The 27956-nt window shown below is 41.7% G+C and overlaps 2 protein-coding genes across 7 annotated transcripts in view; one reads left to right on the forward strand and one right to left on the reverse strand.

Moving 5' to 3' along the window:
- The window catches only part of LOC106585761 (DNA repair protein XRCC4), an 89706-nt gene that overhangs the window by 61069 nt on the left and 681 nt on the right, over positions 1–27956 (reverse strand). For 2 of the 5 annotated variants that reach the window (XM_045706641.2, XM_045706644.2), the window contains exon 3: positions 1277–1450. In XM_045706641.2, the coding sequence (XP_045562597.1) occupies positions 1277–1450 (174 nt within the window). Of the gene's footprint in view, positions 1–1276; positions 1451–15049; positions 15164–17692; positions 17957–27956 lie in introns of those variants that run through there. The other 3 variants (XM_014172343.3, XM_014172345.3, XM_014172344.3) reach the window with 3 other exon arrangements.
- On the forward strand, positions 17896–27931 carry LOC106585762 (protein kish-A). Of its 2 annotated transcripts, XM_082968683.1 has the most exons (5): positions 18036–18094; positions 19998–20093; positions 22498–22607; positions 26927–26961; positions 27097–27931. In XM_082968683.1, exons 1-5 carry the CDS (start codon positions 18092–18094, stop codon positions 27165–27167), a joined length of 315 nt encoding a protein of 104 aa, XP_082824809.1. In that variant the 5' UTR covers positions 18036–18091; the 3' UTR covers positions 27168–27931. The 2 variants fall into 2 exon arrangements, with proteins under 2 accessions (XP_014027822.1, XP_082824809.1); XM_014172347.3 differs by lacking the exon at positions 19998–20093 and having other exon boundaries at positions 17896–18094.

Genomic DNA, 27956 nt, shown 5'->3' on the forward strand with positions numbered 1-27956 from the left:
CTGATCCTCACTTTTCAATCAGAGACTGATTTCTACTTAGCTACCTACATGTAGGTGTGTGGACTGGCCAGTCAATGATATTGATGCCAGTAAATAGGACTGGAGTTGTATAAAATCGCTGACGTGACTATACAGAAGTCTCACTGGAAGGACAATGCATACTTTAAATGCATGTATAAAGGAGGCTTAAAGATTAGGGGAAAATTTGCATTAGGGGAAACAGCGCCACTGTTCGCCCCAGCGCCTATGCTATTGTTTTTGTTTTGTTGATGAAAACAATGTAGAGGAGCATTCGGCAGCGTGAAAAAAAATCAAAAAATCTGTGCACTGCTGTCCTATCCCGTGTGCAACGATGTCAGAGGGAGGGAAAAAACGGTTCATTTTTCAGTAAGTTCTTTGTTGTTGTAATATCCCAAACAGACGTGGCAGTCTCACCAATTAAGAATTCCAGCTTTAAGGAAAGCATGCAAGGAAGCCAAGAAGAAGATCATTAGCTGGTGCACAGCTGCTCTCTAAGGGGCCAGGGGCCCAATTAACACAGGTTCAAACACACACACATGCACGTGCATATCTGTCACAATGCCGTTACTGCCTGTCATCTCCCAGATGGACAGCTAGAGAAGAGAGTAGCTATGTTCCATGTGTACATGAAAGCAAACATAGCAGTGCTTTGTTGCCATTCCTAAATGACACAAAACAAATGGTGCACTAAGTAACTTCTTAGTTGAAAGACACAGTGTGGCATTCACTCGGACACCCCTCAACACACACACACACACACACACACACACACACACACACACACACACACACACACACACACACACACACACACACACACACACACACACACACACACACACACACACACACACACACACACACACACACACACCACACAAAGACAGGCCTTGTAAGGCTTCATCAATGTAATACACCTGTAAGCTGCACCATATGAGTGAATATGGATGATGAAACAAGCCCGCTGCTGTCCCTCTGGCTAACAGACCTGCAGTCACAGTGCTATGAGTCGAGGTACATAGTTGGGCCAGGTGCCTACTTAAGAAGCCTTATGAAGAGAACCCCAAACACACCTGGTGACAACACAGTCTGGAGGATGGTGAAGGAGTCGGGCCTCTACCATGGACTTACTTTGTCTGTGTGTGTGTGTGTGTGTGTGTGTGTGTGTGTGTGTGTGTGGTGTGTGTGTGTGTGTGTGTGTGTGTGTGTGTACGTATCTACATCCATGCTTGTGTAAGCCACATCTAGCCCTTACCTTCTCCGATCCAGGACGAGCTGCCGTCACTGAGGGCGAGAGTGAACCCAGCACCCAGGTCTTCGGCCCAGTCCACCCGCAGGAAATAGGGGATGCTCGGGTCCAACACCACACTGATCTGACGGACCGTACCACTCATGCCTCCCAAATACCCTCCCTCTTCTAGCTCCAGATCTGCAGAGATAGAGACCCAAGGGACCGACTTTAGACAAGGACAATCTTCATCAAGGTAGAGTATAGTGTCCACTGTACATAAAACACTCTTGATGTGACAACTTAAAAATAATTGTACTTTTTCTGTTATGAATTTGGATTATTAACAGTGGTTGCTATGCCGGGCATTGTTTTATTGCTCATGGTTTACTGTGAATACAAGCCCCCATGCAAATTCACTCAGGGATTGGGCAGTGCCATACAGTGTGTTTCAACAATGGGCCTTTTAGGAGGTTGAATATATATGTGTGTGTGTGTGACGTTAAAACCACAGGGGATATCCATGGGGTCTGGCAATGGGGTTTTGGCTCTCTAACCACCAACAAAGTGCAGAATAAAAGAAAAGAGCACAACATCCTGGTTGTTTAACAGCTAACACAATTAGAATGTTGTGTATCAAAACATATAGGTTAGGCCTAGGCTGAATCACTTGAATCCCTGCAGCTTTTGCCAGACAAAGATTTATCCTCAATCACAAAAATGATAATCTGAGGTTTACAAGCCAATCTCAGATTCCCCTACCTGCAACATTTCTTCAAATCTCCCATTACAGAAACCATTGATGAATTAGAAATGTAGTGGAAAATTTGTTTTCCTTGACAAAGCCAGGGAAACTTTTACTTGATTACGAATGTCCATGCCAAAAAGCATGATTACAGCTTCCAGGTGAAGTGAGAGGTGAGATGGACTATTGCCTGCCAAAGTATAGGGCTGAGTGAAAAGAACTGCTTCATTGGCAGTTGGCCATTTGGACACGTTTGAAGAAATGAAAAGAAGCCCATTCGGAGAGGGAGCCAAAAGTTATGTGTCCACACATTTTTTTCTCTCTCTAAAGAAGCCCAAGGAGCAGGTCAAGGTGATTCAAAATCAGTGGTACAGCTGAGACCTGTCCTCTCTCACACACACACACAGACACACACACCCGCCCCTCTCAGCAGATTAAAGTTGACCCTTTGTGCTCTGAGGAGGGTTTGGTTAGGCAGGATGGAGGGGTAAAGGATAAGGAGAGAAGGGGGTGGGGTCAACTTTAACCTCATAAAGAGAGCCCAGCTTCTCATTAGTTACTGTAACATCTGTCTGAAGAGACGATGACCCTGCAGTAATGACAGAAGGACACTCCAATTAAATAAACACTGTGCTGACTCTCAGGAATGGAGCAATGCCCATAGAGCTTCAAAGCCAATGCTGGAATTCTGGCCATGTCATCCTCATATCCCTTAAACACAATCATCCCTGTATCCCTAAATCATGACACAAACTCCCTCCCTTTCACCTCCAGCCCCTCACTCCTCTATTCTCCTCTCACTAACTCTGTAATTCTTTGTTCACTCCTCCCCTCTTTCCCAATGCAGTGTTCTGTCCTTTCTCTTCTGAAGCACGTTTGACAGGGTCTCAATGGTTGAAGTCTCAACGGTGCAGTACCCTAATGTAGGGGTCATCAAAAGTTACCGCAGCCACAAAGTAAACCCTCCCTATATCTTCAATTTGTCATCTTAAAATTGTATTTTAAACCTAACACTAACCTTAACCACACTCCTAACCATATGCCTAACCCTAACCTTAAATTAAGACCAAAAAGCTAATTGTTTAAAAACAATTCTAATAAATGCAACAGTCGGAAAATCGTCAAAGATACTCCAAACTTTTGAATTTTTATAATCCATCAGATATTGACTAAATTATAGCAGACAAAGAATATTTTACTGCCGCGAACGTAATGTTTAGGGATTTTGGTTGGAATTCATGTATAAAATGTATTGTCAAAATGTATTCTTAGAATGAAATCATATATACATTTTCTTATTGTATCAGGTATATTTTTTATATATATTTAGTGTAAAAAAAAGATTAGATGTTCCTCATTTCCATAAATACACAGGGTATATTTACATATATGAATACATTAACAAAAAAGGGGTGGAACAGGGCTGCACCCAGCACTCACCTGAACTGCCTAAACTGCCTCAATTACTTATTCAACAAGTGTGTCAATAGCAGGATACCCTCAGAGTAAAAATCAACACGCTTGGATCACGCTAGATTACACGTATCTAAACATCAAATCAAATTGGTCACATACACATATTTAGCAGATCTTTTTTTTAAATTACGGGGAGCCCGTTATTGCGGGTGTAGCTAAATGCCTTCCATTGTTTGCAAGTTTAGACATAATAATCACTATTATCATTTTCGGAAGTTGCTTTCATTTCAGCACATCTAATTTGTAAACATTTCAACCAATTTCAAAGAATGTTTATAAAAACGTTACCATGTCTATTAAGACAAAGAACAGGGGGTAAATAAAAAAAGGGGGGGAATACATCTTGTGAATGAAATATTTTGTCATGATGAAATCTTGGAAATAAAAACAATTAAATATTTTTGGGGGTTAAATCCAAACAAGCACTTGTTCTTTATAATAATCACTGTAACTTGATTCCTGAATAGACCACACTGTGTTTTTCGGGGGGTTTTTTCATATTTTTTGGGGGGTTTTTTGGTTGAAAACTGTTTTCTGCCCCTCCCAAAAGATAGAATTTGTAGATAATTGGCCCTCTTTCTGGGACTCACCCACAAACAGGACCAAGCCTGGCCTGTTGAGGAGTGACGGACTCCATCCTAGCTGGAGGGGTGCTCTCATCTTATCTATGAACATAGACAGGGCTCTAACTCCTCTAGCTCCACAATGAAATAGGGTGCAGGCCAAGCAGCAGGCTGTTAGCCAGCCTGCCAGCTTAGTGGAGTCTGCCACTAGCACAGTCAGTGTAGTCAGCTCAGCTATCCCCATTGAGACCGTGCCTTTTGTCTTGGGCAAAATTAAAGATGGCGGTGTTCGCCTTAGCAATCTCACTAGTATAAAGACCTCCTCCATCCCTGCCATTATTGAAAGAGATTGTGATACCTCACATCTCAAAATAGGACTACTTAATGTTAGATCCCTCACTTCAAAGGCAGTTATAGTCAATTAACTAATCACTGATCATAATCTTGATGTGATTGGCCTGACTGAAACATGGCTTAAGCCTGATGAATTTACTGTGTTAAATGAGGCCTCACCCCCTGGTTACACTAGTGACCATATCCCCCGCACAACCCGCAAAGGCGGAGGTGTTGCTAACATTTACGATAGCAAATTTAAATTTACCAACAAAAAAAACAACAACAACGTTTTCGTCTTTTGAGCTTCTAGTCATGAAATCTATGCAGCTACTCACTCACTTTTTATAGCTACTGTTTACAGGCCTCCTGGGCCATATGCAGCATTCCTCACTGAATTCCCTGAATTCCTATCGGACCTTGTAGTCATCGCAGATAATATTCAAACTTTTGGTGACTTTAATATTCACCTGGAAAAGTCCACAGACCCACTCCAAAAGGCTTTCGGAGCCATCATCGACTCAGTGGGTTTTGTCCAACATGTCTCTGGACCTACTCACTGCCACAGTCATACTCTGGACCTAGTTTTGTCCCATGGAATAAATGTTGTGGATCTTAATGTTTTTCCTCATTATCCTGGACTATCGGACCACCATTTTATTACATTCGCAATCGCAACAAATAATCTGCTCAGACCCCAACCAAGAAGCATTAAAAGTCGTGCTATAAATTCTCAGACAACCCAAAGATTCCTTGATGCCCTTCCAGACTCTCTCTGCCTACCCAAGGACGTCAGAGGACAAAAATCAGCTAACCACCTAACCGAGGAACTCAATTTAACCTTGCGCAATACCCTAGATAAAGTTGCACCCCTAAAAACTAAAAACATTTGTCATAAGAAACTAGCTCCCTGGTATTCAGAAAATACACGAGCTCTGAAGCAAGCTTCCAGAAAATTGGAACGGAAATGGCGCCACACCAAACTGGAAGTCTTCCGACTAGCTTGGAAAGACAGTACCGTGCAGTATCGAAGAGCCCTCACTGCTGCTCGATCAGCCTATTTTTCCAACTTAATTGAGGAAAATAAGAACAATCCTAAATTTATTTTTGATACGGTCGCAAAGGTAACTAAAAAGCAGCATTCCCCAAGAGAGGATGGCTCTCACTTCAGCAGTAATGAATTCATGAACTTCTTTGAGGAAAAGATCATGATCATCAGAAAGCAAATTACGGACTCCTCTTTAAATCTGCGTATTCCTCCAAAGCTCCGTTGTCCTGAGTCTGCACAACCCTGCCAGGACCAAGGATCAAGGGAGACACTAAAGTGTTTTAGTAATATATCTCTTGACACAATGATGAAAATAATCATGGCCTCTAAACCTTCAAGCTGCATACTGGACCCTATTCCAACTAAACTACTGAAAGAGCTGCTTTCTGTGCTTGGCCCTCCTATGTTGAACATAATAAACGGCTCTCTATCCACCGGATGTGTACCAAACTCACTAAAAGTGGCAGTAATAAAGCCTCTCTTGAAAAAGCCAAATCTTGACCCAGAAATTATAAAAAACTATCGGCCTATATCGAATCTTCCATTCCTCTCAAAAATTTTAGAAAAAGCTGTTGCGCAGCAACTCACTGCCTTCCTGAAGACAAACAAAGTATACGAAACGCTTCAGTCTGGTTTTAGACCCCATCATAGAACTGAGACTGCACTTGTGAAGGTGGTAAATGACCTTTTAATGACGTCAGACCGAGGCTCTGTGTCTGTCCTCGTGCTCCTTGATCTTAGTGCTGCTTATGATACCATTGATCACCACATTCTTTTGGAGAGATTGGAAACCCAAATTGGTCTACATGGACAAGTTCTGGCCTGGTTTAGGTCTTATCTGTCGGAAAGATATCAGTTTGTCTCTGTGAATGGTTTGTCCTCTGACAAATCAACTGTAAATTTCGGTGTTCCTCAAGGTTCCGTTTTAGGACCACTATTGTTTTCACTATATATTTTACCTCTTGGGGATGTCATTCGAAAACTATGTTAAATTTCACTGCTATGCGGATGACACACAGCTGTACATTTCAATGAAACATGGTGAAGCCCCAAAATTGCCCTCGCTAGAAGCCTGTAAGGAAGTGGATGGCTGCAAACTTTCTACTTTTAAACTCGGACAAAACAGATATGCTTGTTCTAGGTCCCAAGAAACAAAGAGATCTTCTGTTGAATCTGACAATTAATCTGGATGGTTGTACAGTCGTCTCAAATAAAACTGTGAAGGACCTCGGCGTTACTCTGGACCCTGATCTCTCTTTTGAAGAACATATCAAGACTGTTTCAAGGACAGCTTTTTTCCATCTACGTAACATTGCAAAAGTCAGAAGCACACCTGCATTGCTTGCTGTTTGGGGTTTTAGGCTGGGTTTCTGTACAGCACTTTGAGATATCAGCTGATGTAAGAAGGGCTATATAAATAAATGTGATTTGATTTACTTTTCTTTTCTACACGTTTGCTCAGTCTGTTCATTGAAAGATATTGTAATTCTATATGTAAAATACACCTGTAAGATTTTTTTTATGTATATATATATATACAAATGTTTGGACGCACCTGCTCATTCAAGGGTTTTTCTTTATTTTTAATATTTTCTACATTGTAGAATAATAGTGAAGACATCAGCACTATGAAATAACACATTTGGAATCATGTAGTAATCAAAAAAGTGTTAAACATATCAAAGTATGTTTTATGAGATTCTTCAAAGTAGCCACTCTTTGCCTTGATGACATATTTGCACACTCTTGGCGTTCTCTCAACCAGATTCCCCTGGAATGCTTTTCCAACAGTCTTGAAGGAGTTCCCACATATGCTTGTGGGAACTTGTTGGCTGCTTTTCCTTCACTCTGTGGTCCAACTCATCCCAAACCATCTCAGTTGGTTTGACGGCGGGTGACTGTGGAGGCCAGGTCATCTGATGCAGCACTCCATCACTTTACTTCTTGGTCAAATAGCCCTTACACAGCCTGGAGGTGTGTTGGGTCATTGTCCTGTTGAAAAACAAATGACAGTCAAACTAAGCGCGAACCAGATGGGATGGCGTATTGCTGCAGAACGCTGTGGTAGCCATGCTGGTTAAGTGTGCCTTGAAATCTAAATAAATCGCAGACAGTGTCACCAGTAAAGCACCCTCACACCTTCACACCTCCTCCTTCATGCTTCACAGTGGGAACCACACATGCGGAGATCATCCGTTCACCTACTCTGCATCTCACAAAGACACAGCGGTTGGAACCAAAAATCTCAAATTTGGACTCATCAGACCAAAGGACAGATTTCCACCAGTCTAATGTCCATTGCTCGTGTGTTTTGGCCCACGCAAGTCTCTTCTTATTATTGGTGTCCTTTAGTAGTTGTTTGTTTGCACCAAATCGACCATGAAGGCCTGATTCATGCAGTCTCTGAACAGTTGATGTTGAGACGTGTCTATTACTTGAACTCTGCGAAGCATTTATGTGGGCTGCAATTTCTAAGGCTGGTAACTCTAATGAACTTGTCCTCTGTGGCAGAGGTAACTCTGGGTCTTCCTTTCCTGTAGCCCCGCCGATCCATCACAACTGGTCTGCCGATGTAATCGTCCGATGTGGTTTCAACAGGCTTTTCCGTTGCGATGTCGCAGAAGACCCATCTGCTAGCCCCAGACCGCTAGCTTTCTGAACGCCGTGCCTCCCGCTCGCCTAGCATAGTACCTACTACCGAACGGCTCCCTGACTCACCTAATGCTGCTCATTGGACCGTATGATCACTCGGCTACACATGCCTCTCTCTAATGTCAATATGTCTTGTTTTCTTCTGTTTCGGTTAGTTATTATTGTTTTATTTCACTGTAGAGCCCCTAGTCCAGCTCAACATGCCTTAGATTGCTCTCTTGCCACACACCCCATTTATGGGGTGACCTCACCAGGCTTAACTGGTGTCTCCAGAGATGCAAGCTCTCTCATCGCCACTCAATGCCTAGGTTTGCCCGAATGCCCCAATGCCAAGGTTTGCCTCATCGTCACTCAATGCCCCACTGTAATCACATCCTACCATACAATTGTCTGTACATTATGCCCTGAACCTATTCTACCATGCCCCGAAATCTGCTCCTTTTATTCTGTTCCCAACGCACTAGACGACCAGTTCTTAAAGCCTTCAGCCTTACCCTTATCCAACTCCTCCTCTGTTCCTCTGGTGATGTAGAGGTTAACCCAGGCCCTGTAGTCCCCAGCATTACACCTATTCCCCAGGCGCTCTCATTTGTTAACTTCTGTCACCGTAAAAGCCTTAGTTTCATGCATGTTAACATCAGAAGCCTCTTCCGTAAATGTGTTTAATTCACTGCTTTAGCACACTCCGCCAACCCTGATGTCCTAGCCATGTCTGAATCCTGGCTTAGGAAGGCCACCAAAAGTTCCGAAATTTCCATCCCTAACTGTAACATTTTCCATCAAGATAGAACTGCCAAAGTGGGCGGAGTTGCAATTTACTGCAGAGATAGCCTGCAGAGTTCTGCCATACTATCCAGGTCTGTGCAAAAACAGTTTGAGCTTCTACTTTTAAAAATCCACCTTTCAAGAAATAAATCTCTCAGCGTTGCCACTTGTTATAGACCCCCCTCAGCCCCCAGCTGTGCCCTGGACACCATGTGAATTGATTGCCCCCCATCTATCTTCAGAGTTCGTACTGTTAGGTGACCTAAACTGGGATATAATTAGCACCCCGGCCATCCTACAATCTAAACTAGATTCCCTCAATCTCACACAAATTATCAAGGAACCAACCAGGTACAACCCTAAATCCGTAAACATGGGCACCCTCATAGATATCATCCTGACCAACTTGCCCTCTGAATACGTCTCTGCTGTCTTCAACCAGGATCTCAGCGATCACTGCCTCATTGCCTGCGTCCGTAATGGGCCCGGAGTCAAACGACCACCCCTTGTCATTGTCAAACGCTCCCTAAAACACTTCAGCAGGCAGGCCTTTCTAATAGACCTGGCCCTTGTATCCTGGAAGGATATTGACCTCATCCTGTCAGTAGAGGATGACTGGTTATTCTTTAAAAGTGCTTTCCTCACCATCTTAAATAAGCATGCCCCATTCAAAAAATGTAGAACTAAGAACAGATATAGCCCATGGTTCACTCCAGACTTGACTGCCCTTGACCAGCAGAAAAACATCCTGTGGCGTTCTGCATTAGCATCGAATATCCCCCACGATATGCAACTTTTCAGGGAAGTCAGGAAGCAATATACACAGTCAGTTAGGAAAGCTAAGGCTAGCTTTTTCAAAAAGAAATCTGCATCCTGTAGCACTAATTCCAAAAAGTTTTGGGACACTGTAAAGTCCATGGAAAATAAGAGCACCTCCTCCCAGCTGCCCACTGTACTGAGGCTAGGAAACACTGTCACCACTGATAAATCTACGATAATTGAGACTTTCAATAAGCATTTTTCTATGGCTGGCCATGCTTTCCACCTGGCTACCCCTACCCCGACCAACTGCTCTGCACCCCATGCAGCAACATGCCCAACCCCCCTATTGTTGCAACCCCTAATTCAAGCCTGTTCAACCTCTCTTTCATATCGTCTGAGATCCCTAAAGATTGGAAAGCTGCCGCGGTCATCCCCCTCTTCAAAGGGGGAGACACTCTAGACCCAAACTGTTAAAGGCCTATATCCATCCTGCCCTGCCTTTCTAAAGTCTTCAAAAGCCAGCTGGTCATGGGTGCACCTCAGCCACGCTCAAGCTCCTAAATGATATCATAACCGCCATCAATAAGAGACATTACTGTGCAGCCGTATTCATCGACCTGGCCAAGGCTTTTGACTCTGTCAATCACCGCATTATCGGCAGAATCAATAGCCTTGGTTTCTCAAATGACTGCCTTGCCTGGTTCACCAACTACTTCTCAGATAGCGTTCAGTGTGTCAAATCGGAGGGCCTGTTGTCCGGACCTCTCGCAGGCTCTATGGGGGTTCCACAGGTTTCAATTCTCAGGCCTACTCTTTTCTCTGTATATATCAATGATGTCGCACTTGCTGCTGGTGATTCTCTGATCCACTTCCACACAGACGACACCATTCTGTATACATCTGGCCCTTCCTTCGACACTGTATTAACAAACCTCCAAACAAGCTTCAATGCCATACAACACTCCTTCCGTGGCCTTCAACTGCTCAGCGCTGATCCCGTAATCGGGATCAACATCCAGCGAAAAATCAGAGCGCCATATTCATAACCAAATCTAATAATTTCTGTTTGTCAAACATAGGACTATTTTACACCGTTTTATAGATACACTTCTCCTGAATCGAACCACGTTGTCCGATTTCAAAAAGGCTTTACAGCGAAAGCAAAACATTACATTATGTTAGGAGAGTACATCGTCAAAATAGCCACACCGCCATTTTCCGACCAACCACATGCATCACAAATAACCAAAAAAACAGCTAAATGAAGCACTAACCTTTGACAATCTTCATCAGATGACACTCCTATGACATCATGTTACACAATACATGCATTCTTTTGTTCGATAAAGTTCATATTTATATACAAAAACAGCATTTTACATCGGCGCATGATGTTCAGAAAATATTTTCCCTCAAATGCATCCGGTGAATCAGCACTACAATTTACTAAATTACTATTTGAAAACATTTGTAAAATGTAATATTGTCATTCAAAGAATTCTAGATTAACATCTAGTGAATGCAACCGCATTGCCAGATCTAAAAATAACTTTACTGGGAAATCACACTTTGCAATTAACGAGGTGCTATGCTCAGAAAAATAGGCTAGGCGATACAGGTTAGCGCCATCTTGGAACCATCTAAAATCAAATATACTATTGTAAATATTCCCTTACCTTTGATTATCTTCATCAGAAGGCACTTCCAGGAATCCCAGGTCCACAACAAATGTAGTTTTGTTGGAAAAAGTTAATAATTTATGTCCCAATAGCTCCTTCTTGTTAGCGCGTTACGATGGCTACACAAAATGTACTGAAGTGCGCGGGACTTGTCGTCACGAATGTGCAAAAAATATATATTTACGTTCGTTCAAACATGTAAAACGTTGTATAACATAAATCTTTAGGGCCTTTTTCAACCAGAGCTTCAATAATATTCAAGGCGGACGATTGCATTGTCTTACTAAACGTTTCGGAACGAAAGGGTACCCAGGGGCGCCCGCGTCATAGTAGTAATGGCCCTCCCCCTATGACCAACTTTCCAGGCCTCTCGTTCGGTCAGTTTCTACCGGAGAAGACTCAAACCACTTTGTAAACACTGTTGACATCTAGTGGAAGCCTTAGGAAGTTCTCAATGAATCCTAACTCACGGTGTGTTTCATAGGCAAAGACTTGAAAGTGATCCCACAAATCAGATTTCCACTTCCTGTTGGGATCTGTCTCGGGGTTTTGACTGCCATATGAGTTATGTTATACTCACAGACACCATTCAAACAGTTTTAGAAACTTTAGTGTTTTCTATCCAAATCTACTAATTATATGCATATCCTAGCTTCTGAGTTTGAGTAGGAGGCCGTTTAACCTGTTATGGCTAGGGGGCAGTATTTTCACGGCTGGATAAAAAAACGTACCCGATTTAATCTGGTTACTACTCCTGCCCAGTAACTAGAATATGCATATAATTATTGGCTTTGGATAGAAAACACTCCAAAGTTTCTAAAACTGTTTGAATGGTGTCTGTGAGTATAACAGAACTCAAATGGCAGGTCAAAACCTGAGAGATTCCTTTACAGGAAGTGGCCTGTCTGACCATTTCTTGAACTTCTTTGCCATCTCTATCTTTTACAAAGGATCTCTGCTCTAACGTGACACTTCCTACGTCTTCCATGGGCGCTCAGAGCCCGGGAAAAAACAGAATGTCGTCATCCCAGCCCCAGGCTGAAACACATTATCGCATTTCTCAAGTGGCCGATCAAGGGACTGTGGGCTTAGGCGCGTGCCCTGGCCGCCCCCGTCTTTGTGATTTTTCCTCTGTTTGCCGAAAAGGAGATTCCCGGTCAGAATATTATCGCTTTTTTACGAGATAAATTGCATAAAAATTGATTTTAAACAGCGGTTGACATACTTCGAAGTACGGTAATGGAATATTTAGAATTTTTCTGTCACGAATTGCGCCATGCGCACGACCCTGATTTACCATTTCGGATAGTGTCTGGGACGCACGAACAAAACGCCGCTATTCGGATATAACGATGGATTATTTTGGACCAAACCAACATTTGTTATTGAAGTAGCAGTCCTGGGAGTGCATTCTGACGAAGACAACAAAAGGTAATCAAACTTTTATAATAGTAAATCTGATATTGGTGAGTGCTAAACTTGCCGGGTGTCTAAATAGCTAGCCCGTGATGGCTGGGCTATGTACTTAGAATATTGCAAAATGTGCTTTCACCAAAAAGCTATTTTAAAATCGGACATAGCGATTGCATAAAGGAGGTCTGTATCTATAATTCTTAAAATAATTGTTATGTTTTTTGTGAACGTTTATCGTGAGTAATTTAGTAAATTCACCGGAAGTGTTCGGTGGGAATGCTAGTCACATTCTAGTCACATGCTAATGTAAAAAGCTGGTTTTTGATATAAATATGAACTTGATTGAACAAACCATGCATGTATTGTATAACATAATGTCCTAGGAGTGTCATCTGATGAAGATCAAAGGTTAGTGCTGCATTTAGCTGTGGTTTTGGTTTTTGTGACATTATATGCTAGCTTGAAAAATGGGTGTCTGATTATTTCTGGCTGGGTACTCTGCTGACATAATCTAATGTTTTGCTTTCGTTGTAAATCCTTTTTGAAATCGGACAGTGTGGTTAGATTAATGAGAGTCTTGTCTTTAAAATGGTGTAAAATAGTCATATGTTTGAGAAATTGAAGTAATAGCATTTCTAAGGTATTTGAATATCGCGCCACGGGATTCCACTGGCTGTTGAGTAGGTGGGACGCAAGTGTCCCACCTAGCCCAGAGAGGTTAAACAAATCAAAATATATTTTATATTTGAGATTCTTCAAGTAGCCATCCTTTGCCTTGATGAGAGCTTTGCCCACTCTTGGCATTCGCTCAACCAGCTTCATCTGGAATGCTTTTCCAACAGTCTTGAAGGAGTTCCCACATATGCTAAGCACTTGTTGGCCGCGTTTCCTTCACTCTGATGTCCGACTCATCAAAAAAACATCTAAATTTGGTTGAGGTCGAGGGATTGTGGAGGCCAGGTCATCTGATGCAGCACTCCATCACTCTCCTTTGTGGTAAAATAGCCCTTACACAGCCTGTTAGGTGTGTTGGGTCATTGTCCTGTTGAAAAACAAATTATAGTCCCACTAAGCCCAAACCAGATGGGATGGCGTATCGCTGCAGAATGCTGAGGTAGCCATGCTGGTTAAGTGTGCCTTGAATTCAAAATAAATTGCAGACAGTGTCACCAGCAAAGCAAAGCACACCCACACCATAACACCTCCTCCTCCATGCTTTACTGTGGGAAATACACATGCAGAGATCATCCGTTCACCCACACTTCGTCTCACAAAGACATGGCAGTTGGAACCAAAAATCTCCAATTTGGACTCCAGACCAAAGGACAAATTTCCACCAGTCTAATGTCCATTACTCGTGTTTCTTGGCCCAAGCAAGTATCTTCTTCTTATTGGTGTCCTTTAGTAGTGGTTTCTTTGCAGCAATTCGACCATGAAGGCCTCATTCACGCAGTCTCCTCTGAACAGTTGATATTGAGATGTGTCTGTTACTTGAACTCTGTGAAGCATTTATTTGGGCTGCAATTTCTGAGGCAGGTAACTCTAATGAACTTATCCTCTGCAGAAGAGGCAACTCTGGGTCTTCCTTTCCTGTGGCGGTCCTCATGAGAGAGTTTCATCATAGCACTTGATGGTTTTTGCGACTGCACTTGAAGACACTTTCAAACTTCTTGAAATGTTCCGTATTGACTGATATTCATGTCTTAAAGTAATGATGGACTGTCGTTTCTCTTTGCTTATTTGAGCTGTTCTTGCCATAATATGGACTTGGTCTTTTACCAAATAGGGCTATCTTCTGTATACCCCCTTACCTTGTCACAACACAACTGACTGGCTCAAATGCATTAAGAAGGGAAGAAATTCCACAAATTAACTTTGAACAAGGCACACCTTTTAATTGAAATGCATTCCAGGTGACTACCTCATGAAGCTGGTTGAGAGAATGCCAAAAATGTGCAAAGCTGTCATCAAGGCAAAGGGTGGCTACTTTGAAGAATCTCAAATATAAAATATATTTCTATTTGTTTAACACTTTTTTGGTTACTACATGATTCCATATGTGTTATTTCATCGTTTTGATGTCTTCACTATTATTCTACAATGTAGATAATGGTAAAAATAAAGAAAAACCCTTGAATGAGTAGGTGTTCTAAAACTTTTGACCGGTATTATAGTCTATCACAGTGCCATCCATTTTGTCACCAAAGCCCCATATACTACCCACCACTGCGGCCTGTATGCTCTCGTTGGCTGGCCCTCGCTACATATTCGTTGCCAAACCCACTGGCTCCAGGTCATCTATAAGTCTTTGCTAGTTAAAGCCCCACCTTATCTCAGCTCACTGGTCACCATAGCAACACCCACCTGTAGCACACGCTCCAGCAGGTATATCTCACTGGTCATCCCCAAAGCCAACACCTGCTTTGGCCGCCTTTCCTTCCAGTTATCTGCTGCAAATGACTGGAATGAATTGCAAAAATCACATACAATTTACATCTCCCTCACTAACTTTAAGCATCACCTGTCAGAGCAGCTTACCGATCACTGAACCTGTACACAGCCCATCTGTAAATAGCCCACCCACCCAACTACCTCATCCCTATATTGTTATTTATTTTTTTGCTCTTTTGCACCCCAGTATCTCTACTTGCACATCATCGTCTGCACATCTATCACTCCAGTGTTAATGCTAAATTGTAATTATTTCACCACTATGGCCTATTTATTGCCTTACCTCCCTAATCTTACATTTGCACACACTATACATTGATTTTTATTTTGTGTTATTGACTGTACGTTTGCTTATCCCATGTGTAACTCTGTGTTGTTGTTTTTGTCACACTGCTTTGCTTTATCTTGGCCAGGTTGCAGTTGTAAATGAGAACTTGTTCTCAACTGGCCTACCTGGTTAAATAAAGGTGAAATGTAAAAAAAATCAACATTACAAACTGTTGTATGTGTAACCGATGTGAAATGGCTAGTTAGCAGTGGTGCGCGCTAATAGCGTTTCAATCAGTGACGTCACTCGCTCTGAGACTTGAAGTAGGGTTTCCCCTTGCGTTGCAAGGGCCGCGGCTTTTGTGGCGCGATGGGTAACGATGCTTCGTGGGGTGTCAGTTGTTGATGTGTGCAAGGGTCCCTGGTTCGAGCCCGGGTTGCGGCGAAGAGAGGGACGGAACCTACACTGTTACATATGCAAATCTCTTTTGATCCAAGGGAAATGATTTTGTCAAAATCAAAACAAATGTACCAGAAAGAAATAAAGATTATGGGCATGTGACACTCTATGATCTGTATAGGGCACATTGAGCTGCCTGGAAAATGTGAACTAGGCCTAGGTGATAAAAGGTAATTCTCCATAGAGGATGAGTTATGGAGGATGTGAAGTCAAACAACCCCAGCCACTAATTCAAGATGCTTCCAAGAGATAAGTGATTCTCTAATTACATATACCCAAGTTACTGCAGCCAAGGCCTGGACAACCAGCAGTGTAATTAACTGACATTCCCAACATGCTCTGCACTTGCAAAACTGATGATTTGCCTATGGGCAGAAACATCAGAGAATAATTTTGGCGGCATGACAACAGCACTGTGATATATTAGGACTTTGTTTTGCTACTAGGCCTATTTCATGAAGTCGCCCGCCCCTCCCCCACCAGTCCTTCATGATCAGCCCATGGGAGTTTGAACAGATTGGGCATGATTGAAAAATATGGTGTCTCAATATTTTTTGTTAAAAGTGACGCTTCAGGGCATATCAAGTGGCACTGAAACCCATGTAAATGGGCATTACATTGGCAGGTGAATTGTCTACATGGTATATAGTCCCACCTGTCCATGGCTTGCACAATGTTGTAGATATGCTCATTAACTATGGATATTACTTTGTAGCTTCCTTTTTGCATATCTAAATCATGGAAAATTTAAATATTTAATTGTGTAGGCCTACATACATAAACCACGAGACATCACAGTTGAAACGAGAATTTGTACCAACACTGCAACACTTTATTAACCTGACTAATTGTGTAACATACTAGTCAGTGGAACACCAGGTGTGTATTCATTAGTCGCACACCGTAGCAAAACTTTTGGACCATAGCGAAAGGTTTTGCAATGAAAACTCCTATTGGACAAATTCCAGTAGGTCCCTCCCCATTTGGTTCCTAATGAATACCCCCCTGGGAACTTTGATTATTGTTTCTTGTCGACTCATGACCAGGACCTTAAATTATTTAATCAAGGACATGTATTTTTAATATGAATAACAACTAGGTGAAGAAGGCTAGTGTGCAGTGTGTTATTTAAGAGATTGAATTACAACAAACATTCCAAATCCGATTCAAATAAACACTTCTGGAGCTAACAAGTCTCAACTCCAAGAAATCATGACCAAATTCCCATCTGCATTTTACTGTAGAACACAGTTGATTTATGTGTGGTTTCGATTCAAAATTCTTGCATTAATGGTACATTAGGAGTGTCTAAGAGGCAGGCGTTGGGGAGATCATAAAACATGGTTTAAATGCAATCATGTCAAGATGTCTTCTAGGTATGGTCGGAGGGAGGGGGCATATTGTGAAAACTTGTGACGTGAGGAAATGACCACAAACATGTCGAACGTCAGAGAAAAAGAGAGCACATCATTGCCAGTAACCTTCAATGTAGTAATTTTAGTAATGTCCAATTGTTAAACTTCTCCTTCCCTGCCTACATGATTGTAAACTGTCGGGAAAACTGTCACTGTACGCTGAGAGCTTTACTATAAATAATATAACCTATGACTGTGTTGTGTCGAACTTTTGGTAACTAGCTAGTATCGTTCACTGTTTTTCCTCCATTGAAATGTATGTTGTCGTAGCTCATTTGATATTGACCACCACATATTCATCAGGAAGTAAGCAAGCAATTTCTCAATCAACTTTGCACGCATTCATTATGAATAAAAACATTTTCCGATATACATCACATGTAGCCTACATGACCCAAGAGAAACAAATCGTACATGAAACTTGCCTCTTATGAATGAGTTCACCTCAGAGTAATACCTTGACTTCCGCGTTTCAGAAGTAGGTTAGGTATTGTCACTGTCTCTAGCGTTTAAACTGTACACCACTGAAATAAATTATGCACTGGCTGCATGTGTTTTCAACACTAAATAAACCAACCGAAGTAGCTAGCTAGCTATTGCCCACATACTTTAAATACTACACTTCAGAGAATCAACGCATGTTTTGAAAGCAAAGACATTTGAAGTTTGATAACTAAGCCCACAAAATGTGTGGTAAATTGTTAGCCAATCAGGGAAGGGCTTGTGTGAGTACGTAATGACGCACTAGTAACTAGGTCATTTCTGAGGACGAAGAGGAAGTGTGATGTGGCTTTGAGAAATTTAGCTACAAAAATGGTAAGAGTGAGAGTTGTTTAACTTTTCAATATCAATTCGTGACAATAGTATATAGTATCCAATTACCTCTATATGACATGAGTAGCTGGCAAATGTTTCTGCAGACAGTATGTGTAGCTAGCTTGGTTGTTAGCAAACAGTACTGTAACGTTAGCTAGCTTTGCCAACAAGGGCAATAAATCAAGACAAAAACATCTCGATCTGTGTTGTCTCAGTATCTCCTATCATACTGACCTAACTGTTTCATTTAGATATCGATTGCATATCCACACGGTAGATGCCAATCAGTGTAACAGTTCGCAAACTCGACGAAATTGTGCCACGTCTGGTACTTTAAAGACAACCAGGTTTGGGAACTCAAAGAGGTCAAATGATGACGTCAGTGATCTTCGGGTTGGAAAGTGGGAACTCTAGAAAGAGGCCCAAGTTTTCGACTTGTAATTCCGAGTTGGATGACCGTTCAAAAGATTTTTCCCATTCGGAACTCGTTTTTTTTCCGATTTCCCAGTTGTTTTCTAACGAGGCATTAGCCTTTCCGTTCCGGGCCACCAATGTAGCATGCATTTGTGTTTTATGCCGCATTCATGTGCTAGTCAGAACTTGAACATTTCCGACTTTATAACTGGTTATATTTATACACGAGCAGCGTTCAACGAAACAGCAAGTCGAAAACGTCCGAGTTTCCCAGTTCCGACTAGCATGTGAAGGCGGCATTATACGCCGTTTACATCGTCACCTATTTCATTACGCCTTACATCATCTTCACTGACTCTTTGCCTGTGTTTAGAATTACGCCTTACATGATCTTCACTGAGTCATTGCCTGGTGGCGTTGCCTTTGTAACGCAATATGGAAGAGAGCCTAGCCTGTCTCATCAGATAGCGAAATATGTGGTAGGTATAATTTGTGGCACGTTCCAGCAGGAATCTGTTTCAAAAACTTCGTAAAATACAAGGTTGCCAACAAACAACGCATACAAAGTAACATGATCAATCCAACTAGCTGCCGAATAGGCATCAAGATATTCTTAGTTTGTCGATAGGCTACCAGAGTGAGTACAGGCATTTTTCGGGACTAAACATTGTGAGTAAAAAACGTAATTAAATAGCCCACTCCCTACCCCGGTATTTTATTCTGCCGCTATACAACATTGTGTGCGTTGTTTGTTGGCAACCTTGTTATTTACAAAGTTTTTGGAACGGATTCTTGTTGGAATGTTCCACAAATTATACCCACCGCAAAATATGACTTTTTCGTTCAAGACAGGATACATATTGTTTCAGGTGATAATATAAAATGTTTTGTAAAGTTACTTTTTTTCTCAACTTGTTTATAAATGAAATTAAAGAAACCTGGTGGTTTGGTCCCTGGATGCTGATTGGCAGAACATATGACAAAATACGTTTTACTCTTCTAATTACATTTTATTTTTTATTTCACCTTTATTTAACCAGGTAGGCAAGTTGAGAACAAGTTCTCATTTACAATTGCGACCTGGCCAAGATAAAGCAAAGCAGTTCGACAACATTCAAAAACACAGAGTTACACATGGAGTAAAACAACATACAATCAATGATGCAGTAGAAAAAAATAAGACTATATACAATGTGAGCAAATGATGTGAGATATGGGAGGTAAAGGCAAAAAAGGCCATGGTGGCAAAGTAAATAAAGTATAGCAAGTAAAACACTGGAATGGTAGATTTGTAGTTAAAATATAAATAATATGGTGCAAGGTGCAAAATAAATTAAATACAGTAGGGGAAGAGGTAATAGTTTGGGCTAAATTATAGATGGGCTATGTACAGGTGCAGTGATCTGGGAGCTGCTCTGATAGCTGGTGCTTAAAGCTAGTGAGGGAGATAAGTGTTTCCAGTTTCAGAGATTTTTGTAGTTCGTTCCAGTCATTGGCAGCAGAGAACTGGAAGGAGAGACGACCAAAGGAGGAGTTGGCTTTAGGGGTGACCAGAGAGATACACCTGCTGGAGCGCGTGCTACAGGTGGGTGCTGCTATGGTGACCAGTGAGCGGAGATAAGGGGGGACTTTACCTAGCAGGGTCTTGTAGATGACCTGGAGCCAATGTGTTTGGCGACAATTATGAAGCGAAGGCCAGCCAACGAGAGCGTACAGGTCGCAGTGGTGGGTAGTATATGGGGCTTTGGTGACAAAACGGATGGCACTGTGATAGACTGCATCCAGCTTGTTGAGTAGGGTATTGGAGGCTATTTTGTAAATGACATTGCCTAAGTCGAGGATTGGTAGGATGGTCAGTTTTACGAGGGTATGTTTGGCAGCATGAGTGAAGGATGCTTTGTTGCGAAATAGGAAGCCAGTTCTAGATTTAACTTTTGATTGGAGATGATTGATGTGAGTCTGGAAGGAGAGTTTACAGTCTAACCAGACACCTAGGTATTTGTAGTTGTCCACAAATTCTAAGTCAGAACCGTCCAGAGAAGTGATGCTGGACAGGCGGGCAGGTGCAGGCAGCGATCGGTTGAAGAGCATTCATTTAGTTTTACTTGTGTTCAGGAGCAGTTGGAGACCACGGAAGGAGAGTTGAATGGCATTTAAGCTCGTCTGGAGGGTTGTTAACACAGTGTCCAAAGAAGGGCCAGAAGTATACAGAATGATGTCGTCTGCGTAGAGGTGGATCAGAGATTCACCAGCAGCAAGAGCAACATCAATGATGTATACAGAGAAAAGAGTTGGCCCAAGAATTGAACCCTGTGGAACCCCCATAGAGACTGCCAGAGGTCCGGACAGCAGGCCCTCCTGGTACAACTAGTTTATAATCACAATAAGGCTCCTCTGGGATTTGTGGTATATTGCCAATATAAAATGGCTGTATCTACGCCGTATACCACAGCCCTAAGCTGTGGTATATTGGCCACATACCACACCCCCTTGGGCCTTAACGTTTAAATATAGCAAGTCAAGCTAGCTGGCTAAAAGGTAGGCTAGGTTGAAGATTCCATTGTAGCTAGCAACCCCCACCACCACCACCACCTAATAATTAGCATCAAAAACGTCATTACCATCACATTAAACTTAAACGGGAGGCAACAGTCATATAATATAATTGTCTTAACAGCCAATGCGTATTATTTAACATTACTATTAAAATGGTACTTATTTATAGGAATGGTTAATTGTTTACAAGTTGCTAGCTATCCCATAAAGCCATCACTGAAAACCACATATTTTCATCTTCTGTGGTTTGGTAACTTCCTGTTCTTCAACAGTCTGGCTGGACTGAAGATGGTGCGAAGTTTGGAAAGTTTCCAAGTATGCAGCCTCAGTCTCGCAATGGAGCCTTCCATTTTCACTCTGTTGTGGATGTCCCCGTTGAAATGCATGACATCCGGCGCAACATAACTGAGTGCTTATGGGTAATGGGAACGAGGCTTGACATGCTGACTACACCGGCCATGCTTGCCATCATGCGCATGTGTATTTTGTCTATCCCCGCCAGACATAATCATGACGCGCAGGTTAAAATACCAAATTCAACTGTGAATCAATTATATTAATTTCTGGTCAGGTCGAAACACACATTCAACATTAATTTACATTTAGCTAGCTAGCTGTTGCTAGCCTGTTTGTCCAGGGAGATTAACATTTGGTTATTTTACTTGATATGCATATGGAGCCCCTTTTAGTTGGTTATTTGTAGAATTTTGACCTGGAGTCATACAAATTGTGAGTTTCTCTACTCCAATGCTTAATCCACATATGTTTTATATTAGGCTATTATTTTTGTTTCATTCACTTCCCTTTGACCTGCACTGTTGGAGCTCGGCGCATAAAAATCTCATTGTACCCTACAATAACATCTGCAACCCAGTGCATGTGACTCATAAATTCTGCAAATCTAAAAAAGAAGAGCTTTTTAGTTCTCTTTTAATCTCGTCTTATTTGTCTTTCAAGCATCCACATGGGTTTATCTTCCTGAAATCCAGTAAGGAGGGGACTTATGGAGCGTCTCAAACAGAACCAAGTTGTATTCTAGCGATGGCTATGCAAATGCTCGTTCACACGAGCGAGCGGTGTGGTTAAAATTATTGAATAACATGAATGTGTTAAAAATAAATATGCAGCACACGCCACATGTACGATGAGGTTTGCACGTTATGTTGTCTACAGGAGGATGCCCAACTGCTGAACGTTTTTGAGAAGGTCCTCATTAAAGGCAGCCACTAGCTAATGTTAAAGGCTTGGGCTAGGTTTAGAGCCTTTATACCAGATCAAACTTTATTTCAATATCTCCTTCAAAAAGTGTATGCCCATTTGTTAGGATGCTAAGAATTTGTTTTATATGTTCATTTTTTAAATTTAAATACCTGTTTTCTTTGAAAATGTTTGTCTGATGCATTTCTTTCATTTGTCACTCTCTCCTCTTGCAGTCTGCCATTTTCAACTTCCAGAGTCTTCTGACTGTGATTCTTCTGCTCATCTGTACATGTGCCTACATCAGAGCTCTAGCCCCCAGCCTGCTAGACAAGAACAAGTCAGGGTAGGTACCATTTGAGTCCAGTTTATACATTTAAGGGCAACTCGGGGTGTTAGCCCATGTTACAGACCTCGATGAACAAGGTCTATGAGTATCTCACAAGCAAACCATGCAACTTAATTCCCGACCAGTGATTGTACTGTTTGCGACAAGTTTTCCACGTCAGAAGGTCCTTTAATTGGTAAAAAGTTCTGATTTTAAAAAGGCATTATTTACAGTGCCCAATAAATAATGAAATCCAATTGTTAGATGCTACCAGGGCCTAAAATGTACTTTTTGGACCACCAGCCACTGTGGCAGGTAGATTTTAAACAATCTAGAAGCCACTCAGATTTTTTCCCCAGACAAAATATATTTTTGTCATGCATACATCAAAGAACAAACTAAAAGCAGATGACCATGCTTTGTAATGTTTCTAAAACAAGACATTTCTTAGTAAAGACACGAGCCTACCAGACGAGCTAAATTACTTGTATGCTTCCTTCGAGGCAAGCAACACTGAAGCATACATGAGAGCATCAGCCGTTTCGGATGACTTTGTAATCACTCTCTCCGTTGCCGATGTAAGACCTTTAAACAGGTCAACATTCACACGCATTGCCAGAGTGTGTACTCTGAGCATGCTCTGACTAGGGCGTCTCTTTGCTGTCAGTGGAAGCAGAAGACTCAAACTAGCATTGAAAACAACCAAGCTTGTGAGCAAAACAATGTAAATAGCAAAGAAACACAAGGACAAAGTCTAACTTTGTAGACTTGCACATAAATTGGACCAATTTTTATGCCTGTGCGCAGCGCCTCCAACAATCTATCAGCACTTCGCGGCATTTTTCTGTTAGCGTCTAACAACTGGATTTAATACTTTTTTGTGCACTGCTCAGTGATGCCAATTTAATAACAACAGCCTACCGACTATCGATATACATTCTAATGTGGGACGCATCTCCAATGTTATTCCCTAAGACGGAATGTTACTGTTGTAATAACTGCACTGGGCTACCAGATATAATGCAGTTATAAGGACAAAGCAGTGTACCATAAATTTCAGCTAGAAGAACAAGACTTCTTCTATTAACCTGCCTCTAGATAGCCTTGTTTGTTAGCTATTGACAGTGACACATTAATACTTGTGTTAAACTATTTTGTTTTATTTCTCAACAAATAAACAACTTGTCAGAGAATGTTAGACCAGCCTATTCTCATCTCCATTGGGTCATTATTTTTCTTGGGAGAACACAGTCCATGATTCACTTTAATGAGGCTGAGGTAACCTAGTTTCACGCGGCTAGAGCTAGGAGGGACGCAGTATTTTGCTCAAGAATGATTTGTTGGCTTGAGTGTTTTTGGTTGTGATGTGCCACAGCAAATGTTTCATCATGGGTCCAATGCGTGTTGCGATTGATTGAATCTCTGAGGCTACCATCACGGCTACATCGACCAATATCCTTATCTCTATAAAAAGGATGTTGGTGATAACCTAAAAGAACACTTGTTTCCTGTACTACACTCTTTCAGTGGCAAAATAAAACAATCACTGGAAAACATTCTGTTTGCCCCAAAAACATTTCCTTCAGATACATGAGCTAATTTATTTCACAGTGCAAGAGTTTAGAATGGAAAAGCCTGCTCTGGTCATTGAGGGATTGAGTTGGAGAGGTGCTATTGGCCAACTAGCACACACACACACAGGAGCATAATCTGTCTGACCACACACACACGTAAATATTCAATCTGTGGATGAAAATGCAGTCGTAGAAATGCCAGTTGCGGAATTCAAATCAAATTTTATTAGTCACATGCGCCGAATACAACAGGTGTAGACCTTACAGTGAAATGCTTATTTACGAGCCCCTAACCGACAGTGCAGTTTAAAAAAATATGGATAAGTAATTTAAAGAGGATCAGTAAAAAATAACAATATATACAGGGGGGTGCCGGTACAGAGTCATTGTGCGGGGGCACCGGTTAGTTGAGGTAGTATGTTCATGTAGGTAGAGTTAATTAAGTGACTATGCATAGATGACAACCGAGAGTGGGGGGGAGCAAATGTGAATAGTCTGGGTAGCCATTTGACTAGATGTTCAGCAGTCTTATGGCTTGGGGGGGTAGAAGCTGTTTAGAAGCCTTGGTGCTTCGGTACCGCTTGCCGTGTGGTAGCAGAGAGAACAGCCTCTGACTAGGGTGGCTGGAGTCTTTGACAATTTTCATGGCCTTCCTCTGACACCGCCTGGTATAGAGGTCCTGGATGGCAGGAAGCCTGGCCCCAGTGATGTACTGGGACGTTCGCACTACCCTCTGTAGTGCCTTGCGGTTGGAGGCCGAGTAGTTGCCATACCAGGCAGTGATGCAACCAGTCAGGATGCTCTCGATGGTGCAGCTGTAGAACCTTTTGAGGATCTGAGGACCCATGCCAAATCTTTTCTCCTGAAGGGGAATCGGTTTTACAGGGCCTTCAGAAAGTATTCACACTCCTTGACTTTTTCCACATTTTGTTGTACAGCCTGAATTTAAAATGAATTAAATTGAGATGTTTTGTCACTGGCCTACACACAATACCCCATAACGTCAAAGTGGAATTATGTTTTTTAATTAACGGAAAAGCTGAAATGTCTTTGAGTCATTAAGTATTCAACCTCTTTGTTATGACAAGCCTAAAATAAGTTAGAGTAAAAATGTGATTTGCTTAACAAGTCACATAATTTGCATGGATTCACTCTGTGTGCAATAATAGTGTTTAACATGATTTTTGAATGACTACCTCATCTCTGTACCCCACACAGACACTTATCTGTAAAGTCCCTCAATCAAGCAGTGAATTTCAAACACCGATTCAACCACAAAGACCAGGGAGCTTTTCCAATGCCTTGCAAAGGGCACCTATTGGTAGATTGTAAAAAAAAAACATTCAATGTCCCTTTGAGCATGGTAAAGTTAGTAATTACACTTTGCATGGTGTATCAATACACCCAGTCACTACAAAGATACAGGCGTCCTTCCTAACTCCATTGCCGGATTTCACCATGAGGCCAATATTGACTTTAAAACAGAGTTTAATGACTGTGATAGGAGAAAACCGAGGATGGCTCAACTGCATTGTTGTTACTTAACGATCAACAACATTGTAGTCACAATACTAACCAATTTGATAAAGTGAAAAGAAGGAAACCTGTGCAGAACAAATATTCCAAAACATGCATCCTGTTCACAACAAGGCACTAAAGTAATAATGCAAAAAATGTGGGGAACATTTATTTGTCCTGAATAAAAAATGTTATGTTTGGGGCAAATCCAGTATAACACATTACTGAGTACCACTCTCCATATTTTCAAGCATAGTGGTGGCTTCATCATGTTATGGGTATGCTTGTATTTGTTAAAGACTGGGGAGTTTTTCAGGAGAAAAAATGTATTCACCCTTCAGCAGGACAATAACCTAAAACACAAGGCCAAATCTACACTGGAGTTGTTTACCAAGAAGACAGTGAATGTTCCTTAGTGTTGACTTAAATCTACTTAAATGTCTTCGGCAAGAAAATGGTTGTCTAGCAATGATCAGCAACCAATTTGACAGAGCTTGAATAATTTTGAAAAGAATGTGAAATGTTGCACAATCCAGGTGTGTAAAGCTGTTAGAGACATACCCAGAAAGACTCACAGCTGTAATCACTGCCAACGGTGCCTCTACAAAGTTTTGACTCAGAGGTGTGAATACTTATGTAAATTATAGATCTGTATTTCACATTCAATAAATGTGGACACATTTCTACAAACATGTTTTCACTTTGTCATTAAAGGGTATTGTGTGTAGATGATTTTGATTTCAGGCTGTAACACAACAAAATGTGGAAAACTTTCTGAAGGCACTGTAGGTGTCTAGTCCTGCTGTGAGTATAATTAATATCATGGCGCTTCTTCAGAAAGGAGGCGCCATTGCCTCCTCTTCTACCGCCACGATAAGAGCCCGTACATGGGCACGGATGTGAACTGGCTGGCCTGTCTGTGTCTCCTCTGTGGAGATAACACAGGAGAGACACTGGACAGGAGCATTATCACACACAGTGGAGCTGTGAAAGAGGCCTGCCTGGTTGCCACCTCATGGCTCAGTAGCTCATCCTCAACCCCAGGCTATAGGCCCCCTACAGCAGCAGGGATGTGATAGGACTTGGCCGCTATCTTCAGACTCAAGTATTTCTGTCCTTCCTTTTGATGTGGCTTAGGGGGAAGGCACGAGGAGGGATTGTGTAGGGTTTGGCCACCATGTTTAATTATGAAGTTATACATTTTTTATTGAGCTGTTGAATTAAATATATGTTGTTCCCTTTCAGAATTTTGGGAATATTCTGGAAGTGTGCCAGAATAGGTAAGCTATGTACAGCCTTTTTTTCTTAATTGTTAAGATGATTGCTAATATGTTGATTTGCTATATAAGAGTAATTGTGACCAAACACAGTCTTATAACTCTTCCTTTTTCTCTCTTGCCCTCTTTTTTTTTTAGGTGAACGTAAGAGTCCCTGGGTGGCTTTTTGCTGTGTCTTGATGGCTTTCAGTATCCTGTTTGTACAGTAGCACACCAGACAAGGAGGGGAGAAGAAGAACGAGAAAGGAGAAGAAGCATCAAATGGACTGTATGATCCACAACGCACAGCAGAACCTGGATAGAGAGAAAGGGGAAACCCATCTCTACCATAGTAATGGATAGAGCGAGGGGTCTGTGTATGAGGCTGGGGTAAAGTCAGTGGTTGTCCCCTCGCCCATAAGGAGTGTGTGAAATTCACCAGGTACTCTAGTCAGTGTGTGTAATGTTTACTCCAGTCATGGGGGGGGGGGGCAATGTCTCCTCCACTGTTCAGTCAAATGCTTTAATGACTCAGTTTCACCCTCTCTTTGTTCATGGGATCAAAACATAGTTTCCTCTCTTGTGCTAGAGGTTGGTCATAGAATTTCAAACATATCGTGAAAGACAGTGGTTTGTATTTTGCCTTGATTGGGCACTAAACTAACTTTACTGTGTTTTTGTAATTGAGACGTGTCGTTTTTTTGAGGACATGTATGCTTTCTCCATGAAAATGATATTGCGATCGGGGAACACCTGTTTCATGGGGAATTTTATATTTGTTAATTGAACTGCAACGTGGAGAGTTTATAATGCATTTACAACACAAGCTCATAGTCTTATCATATCTTCTTTATATTATTGAGAGGTTATTGTTGGAAGTCAATGTGATCAAAATAACATGACACCCAGCAGACATAAGGCTGATTATCTTAACTACATGTCAGTTTCACAGAGCGGTGTATTGGGTCTATTTATTAAATAACCTTTTTTGAAACTGTTTGAGGCGCCCAGTTTGTTAC

Source organism: Salmo salar, chromosome 24 (assembly GCF_965601325.2).
Source record: "Salmo salar chromosome 24, fSalSal1, whole genome shotgun sequence".
Taxonomy (NCBI): domain Eukaryota; kingdom Metazoa; phylum Chordata; class Actinopteri; order Salmoniformes; family Salmonidae; genus Salmo; species Salmo salar.